The sequence below is a fragment of the Emydura macquarii genome, unplaced genomic scaffold, assembly GCF_026122565.2.
Source record: "Emydura macquarii macquarii isolate MOO-44397 ecotype Brisbane River unplaced genomic scaffold, CSIRO-AGI_Emac_v2 contig_1551, whole genome shotgun sequence".
NCBI classification, from domain to species: domain Eukaryota; kingdom Metazoa; phylum Chordata; order Testudines; family Chelidae; genus Emydura; species Emydura macquarii.
In genome coordinates, this window is record NW_027131688.1 from 7,653,806 (window position 1) to 7,668,029 (window position 14,224).

General features: G+C 48.7%; 1 protein-coding gene across 1 annotated transcript in view; it reads left to right on the top strand.

Moving 5' to 3' along the window:
- Positions 1-14,224, top strand: part of FRMD6 (FERM domain containing 6) — a 71,326-nt gene that overhangs the window by 25,748 nt on the left and 31,354 nt on the right. The window contains exons 2-3 of the mRNA XM_067554763.1: positions 9,435-9,639; positions 11,415-11,505. Of these exons, the coding sequence (XP_067410864.1) occupies positions 9,541-9,639; positions 11,415-11,505 (190 nt within the window). The 5' untranslated portion in view covers positions 9,435-9,540. The remainder of the gene's footprint in view (positions 1-9,434; positions 9,640-11,414; positions 11,506-14,224) is intronic.

The following is a 14,224-nucleotide window of genomic DNA, read 5'->3' on the forward strand; positions in this document are numbered from 1 at the left end:
TTAGTTTCTTTGCTCAGTATCCTAAGGCCATTGGTTTGCTTTTGCAGGGAGTGAATGCCTTAAATGGCTGTCTCTCATCCACGTGGTGGTAGGTGTTTGCTTCTGCATCAGGCTGTGCTGACTGTCCGAATAATGCAATGCCTGCACGCTCTGCGACTCTAGCTATTTTCAGCTGATGGGTCTTTTTTTGGTCTTTTAATTTCTGATTTCAGTGACAAGATCCGTCTCAGGTCTAAGCAGGAAATATGATATTAACTTGGCGCTCTGCCGAATTGGAGCTGTATGCTCTCCTGACTCCAAGAAGAGTTTTTAGTTTAACTTCTGCAATGCTAGTGGCTAAAGTCATCAGACTTGTTGGGTGTTCCCTTCAGTACCAGCAAGTGCTTGTCAGCAGGGAATCCTGATTTCTGTTCCCACGCGGTAAGGAGATTGATTCTTCTCTGTGTGGAACCCTACTGCCGGGTTTAGATTTAGTTTGGATTTCTACGTGTCCATGGGTATTCCTTTACTTGTAGGATTTGGTTTTCTTTCCTGATGCTTTAAGGAGACATTTTTGTAGCTGAGCAAACTGGAAACAAGGAACCAGTTACAGAAAAAGCAATTTGCTTGGTCTGCCCTCTTCAGTATTCCCTTTGCTGTTGTCTCTGAAGTCTGGATGTGTTGAATAAGGACCTGAATCCCCCACAGCTCAGCTTGTCTTTGCTTCATCCTTTAAGCAGAGTAACTATCCTGTGTTTATAGCAGCCCAGTCTGTTTCTTATTTAAATGAATGTGATGCCACAATCTAGCAGTTGTGATTTTTACTGTAGGATCACAGAGGAAGGAGAAGGTGATCTGAAAAACGAAATAAAAGCGGGAAGTTTGTATTTTAAATCTAATATGTACAAAGACTTTTCATCGAACAGGAAGCCTTTGTTTGAAGGGCCACTATCAGAAAACTTCAGAATGCTCTCGGGACCAGATTCTCATTTATGCTCAGGCCCCTTTACACTACATGGCCAAAAGCGTAAGTGAAATTGGCTGGCTGCTTACAAAACCTCCTTGGAGGCCTACATCACTTCTCTCCCTTGTGTTTGTGATTATGATGATTATTAGTTTAAATTTATGGCTGAGATTTTGCAAGCTGCCTAAAGGAATGGAGCATCCAGATCCTCTAGACAGCTTTGAAACTTTCATCCGACACGCTCTACTTTGCCAAACCAAACTGATTCATCTGAAATTTCACATGCTGGCTTCTAGCCCGGGATAGACTATTTTTGGAAAGTTTGGAACGAAGCTGACCAGGTATTGTGGAGATATGGGGGGGACTGAAATACGAGGCGGGTTTCACTTCTGGAAACCCTTCCTGTTGTTTCTATAGGTTCACTTTGGCCAAATGGCTTGGCTTAGAAACTCCAGGCTTGTTTAATTCTGTTGCTCCCAGTGAGGTACAATGTCTTGGCTAGTTTTATGTGGAACAAGTTGGATATTAACTGCGCTCTCAGCATTGCCAACCCAAGAGTTGAAAAATCATGACTCTACTGAGAAAAAGAAGCGTGTGCTGCTTTGGACTCTTGTAAGACTTGTAGACAACAGCCGGCCACGGGAGAGCCAGCTGGGTTCTCTTCCACCTTGCATATTCTCCACCAAGGGGTCTTCAGTTCCAGTCAGTCGCACCTGTGCAGCGTCCAGGCAGTGCGGGTTACAAAACTGCCCCCAGCATGGAACGGGAAGTCCTGGGGTTACGCAGGTATTGCTGAGTGGTAATGGGTGAGACGCTTTGTTCAGCACCCAGTGCCTAGGCTGTGGTGTTGGCGTAACCCACCGGCGAGTGAGTGTCACTGGTCCTCCTCTGCGCCGATCGACAGAGGCTTTTTTTCTCTAATCTCATTTCATGATAATAATTGGAGGCATTACTTATAGAGTGGGCAAACAGGAATTCAGGCAGAAGTGATTTTTTTTTCCCCCCAGATTGATGGTGTCCCTTTTAATGAGGTCTTTTGCCTTTGAATAATTTGCCATATGTCCTCTGGCCTCCGTAGCACTGCTTCCCTGACTGTGTCTGTAGGAATCTCAGAGCCAGTTTTTGCGTCACAGCAGCCATTCTGCACCAGTGACGTTACACGCTGGTGTTCAGGGAAGGAAAAAAATAATCTTGGCTTGAAACTACAGGGGGAGAGGGTCACACACTTTCTTGCTTCAGTAGGCCAAGCTGTAAATTCGGCCAGGCCTTCACCCTCAATGTGCCGGGCCTGCTTCCCTTTCTCTGGTCAGAGCCCTGTTGATTTTGGTGAAAACCGGAAGAGCCTGATTTCCACTCTGCTCCATCCCACCCGCCTCGGAGAGGTTGCTGCCTCGCCCCATATCCTGAGCGGCCAAGTAAATGAGCTGAGAGGAAATCAAGGTTTTCCAGTTTTCAGCAAAATCGATCGGTTCCGACCTGTGATGCTTAGAACGCTCTCTGGACTCCGGACACTGAACAGACGCCGCGTTCAGAAGTTACCGTCTCACAGAGAAATGCTGCTGACCGGAGCGTAGGCCAGCTATTACCTGGATTGGGATTTGGCATTGCACTAATCCCCTGCCCCGAGTGCCCTGGGATCTTTAATGACCATCCATGGTCAGCTCCTTGGTTTTATACCTCACCTGAATGCCAGCCACTCAGCAGCACAGTAAAAATCTAAAGCTCTGGCTCCTGGCAGAGCCAAAGGGATAGGTGCCATCTGCTGCATCGCTGACTGCACTTCCCAGGTTCTCCCTATCGGCCTGTCCTTCAAGGTACCCCCTGCCGCCGTCTACCTTAGCTCACGAAAGACTGCAACCTGAGGGGTCAAGGCTGTGGGGACATGCCAAGCGCTCTTTTGTTTCCCCTTTAATTTGTAATGGACCGTGACATGAACGTGGCTGTTCTGTTTTAGCCCCTTGTTTGTTCATAGTCCCGAGGGATTACGTCAATTCAATTCAGGGAATTTCATCTGCCACCCTCAACTCTTGGCCCTTCCCCTTTGGGCCACGTTACCTAGTGTCACGTAATCATACACGCCCAAATCCTGAGAGCAGCGTCTGTCCCGCGTGGATGGGCTAATAGCTGAAGAAGTGCAAGAGAAAGCGGGAAGGCTCTTCCCCCATGTAGGTAATAGAGAGGCTCCGCAGCCAGTCTGCACTACCCCACCACCCCCACCCGATCACAGGAAGATCAACACAATATGTGGCCATGCCTGTGTGTCCACCCACCTGTTGTGGTCTAGAGGGAGGCTGTGCTCAGGAGTGCATCCCCCATTCTGTAATCCCTGGCTCCCTTCCTGCCCAGCGGAATCAGATCGGTTCTGCTGCTGTGGCCACGGCGCATGAGGGCTGACTTGCCTGTGATGAAAGATGTCCGAGTAATGCCTGTAATGGTGAAGCACTGGAGTGGGTTACCTAGGGAGGTGGTGGAATCTCCATCCTTAGAGGTTTTTAAGGCCCAGCTGGACAAAGCCCTGGCTGGGATGGTTTAGTGGAGGCTGGTCCTGTTCTGAGCAGGGGTGGGACTAGATACCTCCTGAGATCCCTTCCAACCCTGATCTTCTCTGATTCAGCAGCCCCAGAGCTGAGTTTAGCGTGGGACCTTTAACTCTGATTTCCCTGACTTTGTTACTGCAGCGTTAAGGCTGGAGTTTAATGTGGGGCCCTTTCAAAAAAGGTGAAAAAAGGTGAGTCTCTCAGTCTGAGGCAAATATCAGCTGAAGGAAGAGGGCAACCACCTTCCTGCAAGCGTAAATCAACAGGTTATAGAACGGAGAAGCCAGTCTCGATGTGAGACATCTGCGTATTGCATTATGGATGTATTTGGGCATTCATACATAATCACGGGGACTTGTACCAAGTTTGCCCTTTACAAGAAACTGCTTTCGGTAACTAGATGACGTTCCCACGGTGTTGCTTAGTCTAATACCCTCTGCTAACTATGGACAAAAACTGCTTTTTCTTCTTATCAAAGGCAAAGCTGGGAAGATTTTATAAGATGTCTTGTCTTGAGTTGATTTTCTTTCCCCTCTCCTCTTTGAGGGCCACCGAAATATTCAGTGAAGAGCTTCCTGGAAAGGCGAGAGAGAACCCAGCTTTTCTCCTATCCTGTTCAAAGCTGCTTTGCATACGCTGGCTCATACGCTCACAAAGTGCAGAGAAGCGTCTGAGCAAAGGAAATGGTGATAAATGTACAGTTGAGGCTGATTTCCAGCTTCATTTGAACTATTCTGTGTCCATTGCAAGAGTTTGGTCGGTTTAGGGCCCGTCAGTGGTAAGTCTCCCTATTTCTGGTGGTTTTTTGTATTATAGTAACATCCAGAGACCCGAAGTATGATCAGGGCCTCATCGTGCTAGGTGCTGTACAAACACCTACTCAGGGATGACAGTTCCTACCCTGAAGAGCTCTCAATCTAATTAGACAAAACAGAGAGAGGGCAGGAGAGGAGAAGGCGGTGCAGGGAGGGATGGTGACTTGTCTAAGGGCGTACAGCAAGCCCACGGCAGAGACTGTAAAAGATTAATGGGCTTTAAGCCCAGAAGGGATCATTATGATCATTTTGTCTGACCTCTTGTGTAACACAGGCCATGGAATTTCATCCAGTGATTAGCACAGCACTTTGCAGTGGGACTAAAACGTGTCTTTTACAAACCTTGACTGAAAAACTCGAAGTGATGGAGATTTCACCCCACCCCTTAGCAACCTGGTCCAGTGGTTACTCACCCTCACTGTTTAAAAACAAACAAACAAACAAACAAAAACCCAACCCCCCCATTTTATTTTCAGGTTGAACTTTGCTATCAGTCTGAACCCAGGTCTCCTGAGTCCTAGTCCCATGCCCTATCCACTGGACAGCACTGCCTCGGATGGCACGTGTCAGATGTACCGTCATGGCGCTTTGGGCTCTGGCTGGGAGCACAGTGTAAGAACTTTGATAGATGAGACTAAATGAGATGGGACCAAATTGTGGCCCTTTGGGCCGGTCCTTAATTCTAAAAGCAGCATTCAGAACAACAAACTAACAAGTAAATACATGAGTGGGGATAAGCTATTAGTTCTATGGGTTCCAGGGGGAGCTATGATGGGGATTCATCTCTATGGGAGAGCGGAGACATACCGGTGTCTTACTCTGGGATGTAGTTTAGAAGTGTCCCGATTTGAAAACAAGTGAAGTCAGAATCGAAGGAAATGAGGATCTTTTCCTAGAAAGGGTCAGAAGCAATAGTCAATTCTGCCCTTCATAATGTCTCGCCTGTGTCGCTGGAAAGATAGTTGATGGCATTGTCTGCTAGTCAGCCTGGAGAATTGTTGTTGCAAGAACTCCCAGCTGGGCGGGAGATGGGTTACCGCCATGATGTGATCGCCTTGTCGCCAGATAGAAGTTGAGGGAGCTAAACGCATTCCGGGTGCTTGGAGTCTGAGCCCAGTCACATGCTGCCGCGGCCTTGGGCCGGCCCACCCACTTCGTTACAAGATCAAAATGGAGCAGTAAGAGGTGGTGAATTTTACACGTTAGAGCACTGCGGATTATATCCCTATTGCTGCAGTTGTTTTACTGTCTCCCATCTGACGGGAGCCGTTCAGCTGTTGAATTAGAAAATGTGGTATGTAGTGATAATTCCGGTCTCAGAGCTTTTTCCACTGTTGACTTTTTTTTAAAACTGCTACGAAAATTGTGTTTTCCTCCAAATCATGAGACTTTAGATGCTTAACACGTTGAAAGTAGGTCAATAGAAACATTTCTTCTGTTTTCTAGGTGTGTTAATTACAAATAGATAATTACTGAAAAGAGAGACTGCACAGTCAAATTCATAATATAGACCCAGATACACAGCTGGCTGACGTCAATGGAGCTGTGCTGATATGTACATCGACTGGTTCACAGATTTGAAAAGAGGAACTTTTGCTGAGGCTAAGACCATTTGAGTTGAATTTCAATAAGACATTCATTTCTAAACTCCCTCCTTTAGAACAGTTTTGATGGGGGACAGAGAGAGACACTAAAATGAGAAGCGCAGATGCCAGCTGTGTAGGAATGGATAAATTGCCTCCATAAAACCTGAAAGGAAAGAATTATGAGCTTCCAATTTATAGTCTCATAAACGCAGAAACGTGTTTTGATTTTTTGTGTTTGTTGAAATCCTGAAATAATCAGAGGTCAGAGTGTAAGTGATCATGGAAGAAGTAAACGGATTAAATGCAGCTGAGCTATTGGGTGTGTGTTGCTGAGCTGCGCTAAAGACACCACCCATTCTTTCTGCTAGCCACTGCAAAACAAAGCCAAATGCACCCGTTTCTTTCCAAAAGACCTCTGTTTTGTTCCTGCCATATATACATTTTTCTCCTTTTTAATACGCCAGTAAAGCCTTTCAGAGGCTTGCCTGAAACCAAGCCAGAAGAATAAACTCCCAATTCAAGGCTTTTCAGGATCAGCTGGAATTTTTAGCCCCTGTAATGAACGTCTCTGGGAGCTTTCAGTCCTGGGAGGTTTCATAGTTCTATGGAGCTCTGATACGTATTAGGTTGGCCTCAGTCCCGCCTTTGTTAATGTGGGTTAAATGGTATGTCAGGTCCTCTTTGCAACACTTCCCTTATACCCAGGGCTCCCAACCTTTTTGGCTCGAGGGCCACAAATATCATTTTTACAACCCTGAAGGGCCACCAGTTTCTCAACGCATAAAAACCGTACTGCTGTACGCACCGCTAAGGGCTGCGAATCACCACACGCGTAAAGGAAACGTTGTGATGCTGCTGTGCTCACTGTTACATTCACTATTTTACACCTACAAATGACTCTCAGTGTGTCACACACTCGCAGGCAAAGCACTCGTGCAGATGAGTGACTGTCACCACACGCTGACGCACCTGGCCTGGCAGATAAGTCACGGTGGGTGGGCTGCGAAGTGCAGGTCAAACCGGAAGGCCCTGAGTTTGAGTCCTGTTCCTCTCCTCAGCCATGGTGGGTCCTGGCTGCTCCGCCAGCAGCCTCTTCTCCTTCCTCTTCTTCCTCTCCCCCTACCCTCTCCCCCACACTGCAGCCAGACGGAAGGAGTTCGGTGAGGAGGCTGCCTCTTCTCTGATCTCCCGTCCCCCTGCCTGCAGTAGGGAAATCGCACGCGTCCTGTAGCCCTGTGCGCTCCAACTGGATCCCTAGGCAGTGGCTCCCTTCTGCAGCCGGGGGACAGGAGATCAGTGCTGCCCTCCCTCGGGCTCCAGCACGGACCCCAGCACCTAGGGACCCAGGTGGAGCGCTTTGCCGTGCTCCCGGCTACAGCCAGGGGGAGGCAGCGCTGATCTCCAGTCCCTTTGGGTGCAGCAAGGAGACTGCACTGGTCTTGTAGCCCTGCAGGGACGCGCTCCAGCTTTGTCCTTCGGCAGCAAAGACACATTCCAAATAGTTTCGGTGAGTGGCTGTTTTCAGTCTTTACCTTACCAGTGCACTCAGGGCTTCTTGCTTTAGAATGAAACCGACCGGATGGTAAAACTCCGCCCAAGATGAAGCTGACTTAACGTTTTACTTTGCATCCAAACCCCAACAGTTTGACTGATCTGCACTTGTCAGTCTTTAACATACTCCTCCTAGCCATGCAGACTCTGCATCCACACAACCGGTGGGTCTGTGCATTGGGAAATATACACGGCAGGAATTAACACCGTCATCTTGTAAACCATTTACACGTGAGTGGCCCCGTTGAACTCAACGAGGCTGCTTCTGGCTGTGAAGTTAGCTGTAGGGGTGTGTGCGAAATCAGAGCCCACCAGAGTCAAATACCAACTCAGCACAAAAATGTGTGTGTGCAACTTTATCTGGAGGATCACAGACACAATATATTTTAAACCTCCCCCCCTCCCAAAAAAAAAGATAACAGGGAACCCTTGGGATAGTGTACTTTTGTTTACCCTTTTCCCAATAGCTAAATTTACTGCTATCATTTTTCAAACCTCTGACAGCTCCTGTCTGTACGAATGATGTGGTGCTGAGATAATCCCTTAGAGATGGCATCATTTGGCCATTTCAGGAGCAGTGTAATTTTTTGTGCAACAACAGGTCTGTAAAAGCGGCGCAGTGAAATTTCAGCATTGTTTGCTCCTGTCTGAGATACCTGACACAAAAAAGATTTCCCTTGGCAGTGCTGTCTGCTGCTGTACCTTTAGAACGGGGCAGGGATGCTTTAAAGGAGGAGTAATAAATCCCACGTTAAACCTCTGACAGGCAGATGGGCAGAACGTACCTTGAGGATGCTCTGGGAGCGTTTGAGAAGTAGTATAGAGGCTACCCCATAAGACACTGAATAACAATAAATTGCCCTTCATCAAAGCGAGCTAACGAAGTACACATACTTCAGCACTGAGCGTTGCAGCTGTTAATTCCACTTCATTTGCAAATGCATGACAGTGTTAGGAAATGAATGTCAATCCAGCTGGCTTTTTGTTGCCAGGTGTAAGTTCTGGGTTCCCAGCTTGGGTGTTGTGATGCCTGAGGGAGAAGGGCAGGACCAGATTAACCCATCACGGGGGCCTAGGCAAACATGCACTTCTGTCCCCTCTCCAGGCCAGCTGAACTAGATGCTCCCAGGATATGGATTCATTTATATTAACCCTGTCCTGGCCAGCACAGCTGCACTCGTGATTTAGTAAGTCAAGTACATCCAGCTTGCGCTGCATGGATATTGCTTAGCTAACCTCCTATCCCGGTCAGTTGGTGACGGGCTTCTGCTATACAGACACTGCCCTAATAACCCCCTGGGGTCCATCCCCCCGGGGTTCCCAGCTGTCTCCCCCACGTGAGCACTCACTGCAGCTCCTCCTACCTGTAGCAAGTCTCAGGGCTGCTGCTCAGCGAGTCCTGCGGGCAGAGCAGAGGGGACACGAGCTGCTGGAAGCAAGGTGAAGCCAGGCACACCCCCCGGGTGGGGGGGAGCTCTGGTGCAGGAGCTGGCCTCATAGAAGCAGCAAGGAGGAGCAGCGCTGGCCCCCCCCACTGCCCACTCAGGTTTGGCCCAGCCACCCCTGCCTCCTGCCCGGGGGAGGGCGGCAGCCGGACTAAATCTAAGTGGTAATATGACCCCACGTGCCAGGTTGCAACGCCACTCGCCCGGATTTTGTCCATCTCCTTCCCCTTCCCCTCCCTCCGTGACCCGGCGCACAGGGTGAACAGCACGGCTCCGGTCGTGCCCCCCACGAATCGGGGCCCTCGGTGTGTGCTGTGTGTGCCTATGCGTTAATCTGGCCCTGGAGCAGGGAACCTTTTCTGTTGTAACATATGGTCTCAGCATGGGGGTGGGGGGGACTGGGAGCCACGGATAGAAACGATTCCACTTCAATGCATCCCAGGGTCTAAAGAGCTGGAGCCTTCCACAGCTCAGAGAAGGCTGCTGAGATTCCTTCCTCGCTCCCTGCTGATGTGACACTAACGTCTTCTCTCCTTCTCCACTTTGGCCCCCCCCAGAGAGAGATGCCGGCATGTGTCTCCTGTGACGGGAGCGTGAGGCGAAGCTGTTGGCTGCCGGGACACCGAGTGCCACGCTGAACCGCTAGAGAGAGCCCAGAACACAATGAACAAACTGAACTTCCATAACAACAGAGTCATGCAGGACCGCCGCAGCGTTTGCATTTTCCTTCCCAACGACGATTCCCTCAACATCATCATAAATGTAGGTAAACGCCTTCACCTGGGGATTTCCTGTGCGTTCATCTAGCAGCGGGTCTCCCGGGAGGTTGTGCCCACAGCCGGCATTGTCCAGCTCGCCCTCTGTTTTACGGGTGGTGTCTCAGACTGCCTCTGTCGTACGCTGACACCTGTGACGTAGGTGATCAGTCCGTGATGCCACTCGACTGACAGATGAGCTGAATTATCTGCCCGGGGCAGCTTTTCTTGCAGCACATTGTTCAAAATTAGTTTAAAGCAGGCTTTTTTAAAAGCCCGCTTGACAGGCAGTTGCCTTGCTTCTCTATGCACATCTGCGTCAGACGGTGTGGAAAAAGAAATCTGGCAAAGAGGCCATGTGCAAAAGCTGTTACTTACATCGCTTTTTTGGTAACCTCTCCGTTTTAGAAAATATATTTGATTTAGGACACAGAAAATGTGTGTATTTTCCTAACGAATGTGCTTCTAAAAGAGGTCAGTCTTCTAGGGCTTTAAATGTTTTACTCCTTTTACGGTTATTCACATTTGAAGGTGCATGAGCATTTGACTCTCTTGGTCTCATGGGGCTCGATGCACTGAGAAGTCATTCTTCGTGCACTGCCCTATCGAAATCCAAGTGATGCTATTGTAAGTGTGATCCAGCCCTTGATGTATCATCGGAACTGGGTCCAGGGAAGCCATCCAACATGCACGCCCAGCCCTGCTTGGTTTTAAAAGGATGACTGTAGAGACACAATGGAGTCTTTTGACAGGAATTTGGGGTTTTAGCTCTACAAAGGGGCCGGGCTGGAATTTATTCTGGAGAAAGAGACCAAAATTGTTCCACTCTGCAGGTTAATTCGATTCTGAACCAGGAGTTTTGTGCCTGATTCCTGTAGTCCCAGAAGGGTGTAGAAATGCTACAGAATCAGGATAGTAATGTTTAACACCCACATTGCACTTGCTTTGCCCTGGTGTAAATTACTGCGCACAGTGCAGGGTAATGGAGAACTTTGGGAGAAGTTCAACAGGAAGAAGAACCGTACTGCAAATTAACATGGGCAGCAACATTGGTGTCATTTTTAGTTTGCTTTATCCTTAAACTCTGATGAGCCAATGTGGATTTGAACCACAGCCCTCTACTGGCTGGCATTGGAACTGTTGGACTCTGTGTTATAACTAAGCCCTAATACCGCTGCCACTAAAGAAGATTCTCTTTCAGCACAAGTGGTAGGTTTTGGCCCACCTCAGAGACTATGCAGAACTCAGGTCCTGGGACTTCAGTGGTTCCTCAGCTTAATGCCAGCCCTCCGCGCAAGGTTGATTTTTTTTCATCCTTGGAGAAGAGCGGAGTTTAGTCCTTCCTATGCAATGCTGAGTGGCCACAGCATACAGTATAATGACAGCCTTGAGGTCTAAGTGGCTGTGGATCTATTGTGTTGTAGCAGAGGCCTCTAGGTGTGAAAGCTCTTGCCTGTAGCAGACGTTTTATTTTGTTAGAGGCAAATATTGTGTTAGACTGATATCGAAAGTAGTGACCATCTCGGCCTATCTTCGGGAAGTTAAATGTCTGTCTCATACCATGTGTAGTGGGATCAGCTGGGATTTGGTGAAAGCACAGCATAGAATATGTAATGTATGTGCCTAATGTTTTACATTTCAGGGTATGCACGCACAGCTCTCATTGAAGTTGTGAATGTACAAAGGCTTCAGGATGAGGCTTGATTAAAGCTCATAAAACACACCGTGACCTCGTTGGCAGATTCTTGTTACTATTTTAAATCCCGTGTTTTTCTGCTGCAGGTTAAAATATTATGTCGTGAGTTACTTGTCCAGGTGTGTGACCTTCTGAGGCTCAGGGATTGCCATCTCTTTGGACTCAGCGTCATACAGAGTAAGTCTAAGTGGAAATTTTAACTTGCATACTTCAAACAACGTTATGTCACACGGAGATATGCAACTGTAGTATGCAGGTTACCAGGATAAGAATAAACCTGCCACTTCATGGGTGAAATGTTGATAAACAACTTGATCATTATTATGGAAAGGGATGAGAAATATAAAGTATTGGCCATTATAGCACGGTCACTCTTCACCCAGAAATCCCCATTCGTTGTGTGCCCTGATCAATGACAGGGTGCAGCTCTGGATTTCGGGTTGGCTTCGTTTAAGTTCTATATTCTTTGCAATTTCTATATGTTTTATGTGTTTAAACAAATTGTTATGTGCTCCATGATATTGTCTAGTCTCTAGGGAACCCAATCGACCCGCACTAAAGTCAGTGAAAGTTGGACCAAGCCCGGATGGGCACAGCTTCTGTTAAACAGACACTCTCCAGTGTTTTTCATAGTTCCTGAAGTGTTCTTCAATCAAAAAACAAATAATCCTTCTTTATAACTTGAGAAAATATGTATTGTGGTTTCCTTCCAAGTCCCCGCAGCTTTTATGCTAGTTTGTTTACTTCCGCCTCTGTTCCCCAAGCGAGATCTCTTGGAGTGGTGTTTGCTAGATAACGACGAGAGGGCAGACAAACCGCACAAGGACTAAATGTCTGAGGCGTTTCAGTCTGAGCGGAGCGCCATGCCGCATCGAGACGCCCCCCAAGTCAGCAAGGCATTTAAGCACATCCAGTCCTCTTCAACAAAGCATTTGAGGACGTGGTTAATTCTCGGTGAAGTCAATGGGATTTAAGCACATGCTCAAGTGCTTGGCCGAATCGGGGTGTGAGGGTACTTCTACACTGCATTGTAAACCCAGGTCTGGGGGACCCAGGCTCATGCACTTGCTGTTTCCAAGGCCATGCTTGAGCAGCCACCCGGCTTTGTAAACCTGGGCTTACAATTGCTGGAGCCGGGTCTCGCAGCCATGCTAACGCTCCCATAGTGCATTACACCGGCCTTCTGACTCGGGTCTGCGGCTTGAGCTGTGTCCACACTGCAAAATAACAGGGCTTGGACCTGACTGTCAGTGGGACTCAGGCTCAGACTCACCCCTCTAGCAAGGTCCCGGGACCTGAGTGCTTGCTGTCCCGAGTCAGACTCATTTGTATGTGGACGGAAGGCGAACTTCGGCTCAGTATGCAGTGCGGGCATACATGGAGTGCCATGCCCTCTTCTGAAGTTTCTCAGCCACAGAAATGTAGGGTTGGGGTTTTTTTTTTGTAAGCCTTTGAAAAGCTTTTACAATCCAATGAAGATCTTGCTACGGCAAATCAAGATTGGGGGACTGGATCTACAGGGTCGCATGCGATCTAAGGGTTTCATTAGTCACTTGGCGCTCTGGCCCGGATCCGCAAAGGTGTTTAGGTCCTAATGTCCGTTGGAATCATTAGACGTTAGGAGCCGAAATGCCCTTGAGGGATCTGGGCCTTGCTGCTTTGCCCAGGAAAAATCCAGCTCCCGGCAGTGACTCCCCTGTTTTATATCTTTGTTCGGCAGTGGCGAGGGTTGAGGGACGCTGTGAAAGCAACACTGTCCCTGCAGTATGAGCCAGTCCTTAGCTGCAGCTCTGGGGCTGGTGACAAGGGGTCTGGAGCGTTGATATAGATTTCTTTTTTTTTGCCTCCCCCTACATATTGGGTGTTTGCTATTTCTTAAATGTCTGTTACACATGGGCCAGTCCCAGTCTGATGGTTTGATAAATTATTACTAAGTGCTGGAAAAAAACACTTCCTAAATACTGCAGTTAAAACCAGAACAAGAATCTCTCTGCCACCCGGGCAAATGAGAGCGGATGCGGCTGTGCTTCCCTGAGGGCAAGTGTCCGCTCTAAGAAGTGGGTCAGACTGTCCCACGAGTGACCGAGAGTCAGCCGTAACAGTCCAGCAGCTCTTGCAAAGCCGTCAGATTGGCGGCTTCATAGAGCTTTACAAACAGCTAGTGCCACTGGCGTTCTTCTCTCACCAGCCCTGTCATGCATGAATTAAATGGGGACCCCAGGTCTGCTGATCTCCAGCCCTGGGAGACATCATGTAGCGGTAGGTCACAGAATGCAGGTCAGATGCAGGGCAATAATATGCACTGATTTCAGATCCGCCTCAGAAGGGCAGTTACTCCTGGGTCTAGAAATGATGTAAACGCCTACCAGGCGGTTTGGAGTTCAGCACGCAGAGCATCTCCAGGTTGAGTGTGAAGCACGCTGCCTCTGTCCCTAACGCCTGCTATTTCTGCTCCACAGCCAGTATCCCGCAGGCAGCGCATTAGTGCTGAATACTGGGGTTGAACATACCCCGAGCCAACCATCCTGCATTTGTTTTAGCCTCTGTTGCCCAGGCGATGCTGCATTCGCCATGGAAGCAGTGTGCAAGGTGCTGCTATGGAGGCCGTTTAAACCCGACGTTTCACGGTGGCTTTGTGTACGCACAAGTGCAGAAAGCTGTAAGGGCCAGAGAGGTGCTGTCCGGGGCCTCCACGCAATTCTGTAATCTGGCTTCACGTGCCCTAGGGAGCTCATTTCTGTGGGGGTGAAGTGCAGCTCCTGCACAGGGCAAGCTTGTGCCTGGCTGGTGCTAGGGCATGCGAGGTGGTTGGTGAGAGTTTGGAGGCAGCACTCCCTTGACACTAGCTACTCTTCGCAACTAGCGCCCGGGGGTGCAATTCCTAGGATGGGGAGGG